This window comes from Lissotriton vulgaris, chromosome 3_1, assembly GCF_964263255.1.
Source record: "Lissotriton vulgaris chromosome 3_1, aLisVul1.2, whole genome shotgun sequence".
NCBI classification, from domain to species: domain Eukaryota; kingdom Metazoa; phylum Chordata; class Amphibia; order Caudata; family Salamandridae; genus Lissotriton; species Lissotriton vulgaris.
The window spans coordinates 1,875,861,330-1,875,868,907 of NC_141689.1; the positions used below are offsets into that span (position 1 = coordinate 1,875,861,330).

The 7,578-nt window shown below is 42.9% G+C and overlaps 1 protein-coding gene across 1 annotated transcript; it reads left to right on the forward strand.

Moving 5' to 3' along the window:
- The first annotated feature begins 307 nt into the window (after positions 1 to 307).
- Positions 308 to 1,702, forward strand: LOC147728566 (zinc finger BED domain-containing protein 6-like). Its single transcript, XM_086963309.1, has one exon. The coding sequence runs from the start codon at positions 308 to 310 to the stop codon at positions 1,700 to 1,702; it is 1,395 nt and encodes a 464-aa protein (XP_086819435.1).
- The last annotated feature ends 5,876 nt before the right edge of the window (positions 1,703 to 7,578 follow it).

Here is a 7,578-nt window from a genome sequence, read left to right on the forward strand (position 1 = left end):
TGTTCATTGTATCCACCTGACAACATACATGTGGAACAGTTGCCAAGTCACCGATTACATGTGCATCACTGCACACTGGATCTCTTTTTCAGGTGCTAGAGACAAGTTAAGTGCAGGCGTTGACGCTGTTGAGGTTTTTAATGATACTCGCAGACATGCAACTGTAACCATGTTTGCTATGGAGAAAACTCATACTGCTGAAAATATTTTGCCTGAGTTTAACATCAAGGTCTTGGAATGGCTGCGACCAAGAGGCCTTAAGATTGGTTTTGTTGCCACCGACAATGGCAGTAATGTAGTGAGGGCAATGAAAGATGGTTGCTATTTCAGGGTCCCGTGTTTGGCACACTGCATTAACATAGTTGTGCAAGACTTCCTGAAAACTGAAAGCAAAGTCAGCAACTTACTGACCACCTGCAGAAGAATATGCACGCATTTCAACCATTCTTTTAAAGCCCGGAAGCAGCTACGGTTCATTCAGCGGGAGCATAAAAAGCCAGTCAAAGCACTCATCCAGGAGGTCCCAACACGTTGGAACACTACTTATTACATGCTTGATCGTCTGTTTGAGCAGTACATACCACTTAATGCTTATGTCATGACAAGAAGATTAGGAGATCCTACTGTTAATGTTAAAGCCATGACCGTTGGGATGTGGCAATGGGACCTCATTAAATGCTTGACAGAGATGCTACTTCCTTTTGAGGTCTTCACACGTGCAGTCAGCAGAGAGGACTGTACTATGGGCCAAGCTATCCATTTGTTGTACATGCTAAAGCAACAGCTGAAGGAGGTGTCTGCAACATACGAAGGTGTGGAAGAAAAACTTGATGCCTGTTATTTGGCCGGCCGCTTATCTCAGAATACAAGGATTCAAAATATGACTGTGTCACATCAACATTACATTACTGCCACAATTTTGGATCCACGGTACAAATTATTTCTGAACAGTAAGGCAGTAATTCCTTTTTTAGAAGGGGATGTTGCCAAGTACAAAACTTTAATAGCTGAGGAAGCCACTGATTTAGAAAATGAACGGCTCTTAATTAGAGGCCTGCCAGTGCCAGCTCCGGACAGTGCAAGTACTACAGGGCATCCTCCAGAGTCAAGTTCTTCAGAGCATGAGAACAGTACGTTTGCTTCCCAGCAGGCACCAACACTACCAATAACAACAGCACCAACAGGATCTGATTCAGCAGACATAACCAAAAAAATAGCTGCTTGGTTTCTACTGAAAGGGATTGGTAAGTCTGTTGCTGTCGCAAAGGGAAAAGAGGGCAAGCAAAGCGGAGCACCAATGAACATTGAGCGGATGGTTCAGGCCTATCTGGATGACACAACAGAGGTGTTCATGGAGCAAAGCCCATTGGTCTATTGGTATGAGAAAACAAGACACTGGCCAGTGCTCAGCAGGCTGGCGATAAAGTATCTGGCTTGTCCTGTCGCAAGTGTCTCTTCTGAGCGTGTTTTCAGTGCTGCTGGTGCCATTGTAACTGTGAAAAGGACCAGTCAATCCCCCAAAAGTGTGGAGAGGTTAACGATGATTAAAATGAATCAACACTTCATACCACCAGACTACCAAATACGTGAATCACAGCAGGAAGAGGAGAGCGAGTCCGAAGACATAACTAATGGGTTACATGACCTACTTGTGTCCGAACCCCCAGAGTTTGAGGACGAGCTCCTCTTCCCTGACAACTAGCCTTTCAAATTGTTACTTTCTCCCTTCTTTTATTTGTGTGTATAATAATGTCTTTCTGGTGCAAACCAAACAACAAACAAATCCATCACCACTGTATCTTTTTATTTACCTATTGGAGTTGCACGTCTGTGCATTTAACTGTCCACTCCACTCCTCAGAGTCCTGCTCCATCTTCCTGACTTGCACTCAATACAATTCCATCTTGCCATACATTGGATTGAGATGGAGAATAGTACAATAATGTAGCCTCTAACAGTCCCTCCATAACAAGTGAACCGTACGTGACTACAGCCGTCTTCTGTTTTCTTTGCAATCTGAAACTCATCAGTGTCTTAAGGCTACCACCTCTGTCTGCAGGCAATCATAAACAACTCTTCACTGTCAGAACTTGAGCAAGCATCCAAAACTAAAGTAAACTCTTGACTCGTCATCACTTTCAGAAGGCTCGGCAGCATCTGTGATCATCTGACTGCCAAAGAGAAGATCAAGACAGGTATATGAAATGAATGATGCCATGCATTGCATTGGATGCTTGCTGACTCTGAGCAAATGTGCATGGAGTAGAAGTATAGTAGTAGTTTAATCATTAATAACCAAGTACTTGTGTTGTGACTCAAGTGATAGTCAATTTTTCCATGTTGTTTAATAATATATATTAACCAATTGTACTCCTACTACTGTAGGTGCAGTCTTGACTTACTTAATCGTAGTCACTCACTATAGACTGAGTGGCTGGTGGTCTGTTGGACAACACGTACACGTGCCACACCTGATGATGATGACCACCATAGTATCTTTGCACGCTGTCAGGCAGTTGGATCTGAGATGATTGAAGGAAGATGTTTCAGGGAGTGGAATAGAAGGTAAACACAACCAATTAACGACAAGCACAGCAGACCCAGGCTTCTACATGTGTGTGCAGTGGTAGAGTACAATAGTGGTATGATTGATGACTGACAATGGCGCATTGATTTAGTTGCTACGTTGCTTTTTTATGCCTTTTGTCTGGCTCCGTGAGAAATTAAGGTAAATGCAGTTTGGGTCACGGGCGACCCTGTGTCGTGGGTCTGCTCTGTGCTGGCTCCTATCTTGTTGTCCTTCTAGATTAATGCTGTGCAGCTAGTAGAGTTAGACAGAATGTATCCAAGCCGCCTCAGTCTGAAAGTCTTCTTGCTCACGACGGGTCTTGTATTTGTTTGCACTTCGCTGTATTAGCATTTGTTTTTTCATTCGCTTTATTTTGTAATCCCCTTTTCTTTTTCCATCAACACTTACAGGCTGGACTTTTACCCAGTGCTATTATACTATGAGCAACAACTCACCCTTACCTTACCAATCCTCATCATCAAGCAAGTGGAACCTAAGAATGATATTTAGCGTGTCCATGGAAGAGAGGACCAAGAAAATGAATGACGAGATACACATTTTGGACCAGGATAATACAGTAACTTTAGTATCATTTCCGTTTATTTTATTCCTTTTTCCTCTTCATTAATTTAACGCTTGAGTGACTATGTTTGGTAATTGCTACCTAAAACTATTTCTTAATTTCTTAATTTTCTTTTTCTTAGCTTTCTGCCCGCTACAGCATGTATTAGGGTTTCTCTGAGGGCATACTGCCTAGGCAAATGTCATATATAAGAAATACTTTGTTGTACTGTTTAATTGTGTAGTAGTAGTTTAAGTAACACTCATTATTATTAACCAGCAAGTTATAAAATTTCTCTTCTTCATGCATGCATTTCCTTTTCCTACCTTTATTTTAGATTCATTGGGTACTGGAACATCATCATCAATCATCGTCTTCATTGTTTTGCTTTTGTTGTCTCCGTGCGTACTGTTTTTCTTTGTCAAAACTTTCCACAAACCCCCGTTCCCATCCATTCATCAAACCCTAACCCTCTTCCCCCGGGCTGTGTGGTTTTATATTGAGGTGTGATGTTACATTAAATGTACACCAACAATTTGATCACACGCTTGCTGGGGCAGATGTGGTGAAAGCAACACTAATTAAATGTCAACCATGCATGGCCAGGATCTTCTTCTGCTTGCCCACCCAAGCTCTGTGTATGTACAAGCCAAATAATTTTCCAATGGGACCCACCAAATACATCTAATTATTTGCCGGCATTGTTTGGGTTTAAGTTTACAGCATTAAAGTTTATGAATTAGGATTGTGTTTAAGTGACTCCTTCAACACAACTACAGTTGAACTTTTTATCCTCTCTCGTACTTGGCAGTCCCCAACACCATTGTTTTCTTTTAGTTTAGCAGTTGCAATATTGTTTTTTGGTCAGTCTTGTTAATGTACTGTACTTTTATACTACCCCCACATTGTCTCTCACGCAAATGACTGCCTCTTTCTTTTTGTTTGCAAATGCTAGGGCCCGTGTCTACTACTACCATCACACAACCACAGAATCTTCTCCATTGTCTTGGGAAACAATGCAGCCCTTGCGGTGCCGAACTTCATCATCATCAGCAATCACAGGTAAGATAAGTTTGCTGTGAGGTATAACGGAGGAGAGACTGGTAGTTCTTCTAATACGACAAATATAACTCGGTGAGGGGTACCGCATCTATCTGTCTGCATGTTACCGATGTGGGCAAGTAATACATTATTTTTATTCAAAAGCACTGTCCGCTGACCTGCATCTCCAATTAAACCTTGCGACATACATTAATTGGTGAAACAGTACCCGCCCACAAATTCACATCATATGTGTACATTGAAAATAAATAACATTTATTCATGAACAGAACTTGAAGAATAGAGCAAAAAAATTGCAATTACTATCCCACACCTCACCCACCCCTCTCCCTAACACCAACCAAATGTCCAAGCCCAAGGAATGTCCCACAAAAACCCCAACACCCAATTCCCACCCACCAACAAAAGTATTAAGAAAGGGGCAAATGAACAGGGTCCATTAAAATCGGCGGGCTTTAAGGTGTTTGTCCACCAATATCTTGACACGCTCCTCTAATTGATCCTCCAGCTTTGACACCCGGTGGAGAATCTGTTGCCGAAATGCACAGCACCTACATTTGCATCGATGTGGGGGGGGCGGCCGATGTTGAGAAATGCCGCCGGTGGGCGGCTGCCTGACCACGGCACCTTACTCCTGCCAGTGGGGCATGTCTGGGGGCCAGGGCATTGGAAGAGGCAGCAGCTGCTGCCGCCGCCTCCTCCTCCTCTTTGGCCTGAGCCACCAGCCGGCGGTAAGCGTCCACGATGGCCTGCAGTTTCCTTTGCCGGGCCCTGGCTGCCAACTCCTTCCGGGATGGTTTTTGGAAAGGAGTAGCTATAAAGAAAGAAACATAATTGTTCTAATCCAAATTCACAGCAAATCAGTTACAAAAAATGTATTCAACACATAGTGCACAGTAGCACTAGCAAGCTCAGTAGAAAAATTGGTGGTAAGTTTAAGTATCTATCCTCCAGATTGTACGGCCTGTAACATTTGTTGGACTTTTTGCCCGGCATTATACTTGCCCTGGTACTATGGGTGGACGCCAGTACACCAGTCTTTTTCGTATCTCCTTTTATATTATAGCTTCCGGTGACAGTCTCCACGGAAGATTAATACAATACATCCAGGGGGCATCCATGCATTAAAAGTAAATGTCTATCATTCTTTATTATCCAGGGCCGGACTGGCTACCGGGCAGTTGTGTGTGCTGACGAGCTGGGGCGGATTTCGTTGATAGGGACCTGCGTGTGAAAAACAAAATTTGTTTTGCTTTTGTTATTTCAATGCGCACGCAGGTCCCCATCAACTAAATAAGCCCCCACCCGAGAGAAATTAGCCCCCAGCTCGGAAGCGCACACAACTGCCCAGTAGCCAGTCTGGCCGTGGTATTATCGCTCGACAAACCTTAGCTGGTTTCACTTTCACCAACAACGACCCATGCTTCCACTCCTTCCTTGCCTTGCCTTTCGGTGGACACAAACACCGCTGCTGATTCTTCCTATCCACTACCCACCCATATTGTGTCTCCCACCCAGGTAGGCATCTTCTTTGACCTTCCACCCATCCTTCAACAACCCATGCATCGGATTCCTATAAGCCACCTGCATGCTGCTTCCAAAGTATCCTTCAATGGTATTTGACTCATTTGTCCTTCCTCCTTCCTCCTTCCTCCTTCCATCCTACTTCACTTCTTTCACATTTTGTAAAAACACATCCATCAAGGTCATCTGATTAGACTTTTAGTCTTCTCCATAACTTTCACAGCTGAGTTAGAGTCTGATAGAAGAGGCCTTGTTTAATCAACTCACACTGGTGGTAAGGTAATGCTATTGCTAATGCATTGGCCATGCCAAGTAAAGGTGGTGTCATTCAACCGTTATTGTCCAGTACAACTTCAAGTTCATACTTACTTAATAAGTCTCAGAGTACAGTGAGGGAAATGTTCCCCTTCCACCTAGTTATGCGGATAAGTTATGAATAAAACTTACCACCATCCACCACTAATGTTTCCTCCCCCACTGGTGCTCCTGTAGGTGCCGCAGCTCCTGTCCCCTCCGGGATGGCTACACTTGCATCTCCGCTGGCCCCGTCGGCACTGGTGGGTGGGAGTGGTTGTACACCTATAAAAACAAGTACACCTTTTTAGATGCATGCACACCTCCCCCTATTGTACTTGTTTTTTCACCAGGAAGGAAGTTTGGCAAAACAGTTAAGTACAAGATAAATCATCTGTAGTACAAATTGCGTACTACAGCTGAGTCACTAGACAGACAATAGTATTGATTTATTATGTTATATGGTCCCTAAGCTCATCTCATTTCTACAGCTACTCTTGTACTTGGAAAGTTAGCCTGAGTCATGTAACCCTTTTAGATCCATGTCTACTGTTTTGGGCATGTTACCTCGCATGTTGTTGCGCAGTAAGACACCTTTGAGGCCACATGGGTGTTGCAATGCATACAACTGAAGAGGTTGAAAAAAAACAAGGCACGTTTTTGTATGTACTATGGAGATTGGTTAGTCCCTATTGCTTATCCATAATGTTACACCTTTTGGCATGACTGCAAAAAGCTTGCTTAATTGTATTTCATACTGTCTAACATGCACCATTTTTGTCATTATTTTTAGGCAGATGAGAAGATTTCCTTCTACGAACCAGAGATTTCCAAAGCTTACTAAAGATGCATGTGTAACCACCAGTATACGTTCAATGGTGAGGGGTTTCCCACATTTTCCACAGTTCCCTATCGTGCACTAGTAGTTTTACAAATGTATAGTTTTAATCTTCTTTTTTTTCCTGGTGGACCTGGCTGTATTTCACTCAAAAACTTACAAAGATTGCTATTATTTAAACAAAATAAAAATTTTGAACTACCACATTGACTCTGGAGTATATTTTGAGTGTCGTGGTGTTGTAGACTTACACGAGTGATGAGCTAAAGGGTGTTACTTATGTTATGGGTTGTGTAATAAAATCATTGGGTATCTTCATGTGGGGGGTCAGGAGTGGGATAATTGAATCGATGACTAATGACTGAGACACTATAGGTAGTCGGTCAGCGAATTGTGGGTTCCTCTGAGTTGTGTGACTGAGGTGTAAGTAAGGTCCAACCTCCCTATCACCGATAGCACATTTTCTGGTGCATAGTTCTGTATGTGGCTGTGCATAGAGAATACCCACAAGAGTAGTAGTAGTATACTAACATTTACAAAATACTAGACAAACATCTGGTTGCGCATTTTGTTGGTGGCAATTGACAAAGCCTAGAGATTACAGAGGAAAACGCAAAAGACAGGAGTGGACCCAGTGGGTACAGCTAATCTATCACAGATTTATTGAAAGAGTACCTTAACTAAAGAGTGACCAACAGGGCAAGCTGAGCTACAGACAGTCTAATAGTA

Excerpts from the sequence above, each read along its gene's own strand:
- LOC147728566 (XM_086963309.1), top strand. The coding sequence starts at position 308 with ATGAAAGATGGTTGCTATTTCAGGGTCCCGTGTTTGGCACACTGCATT.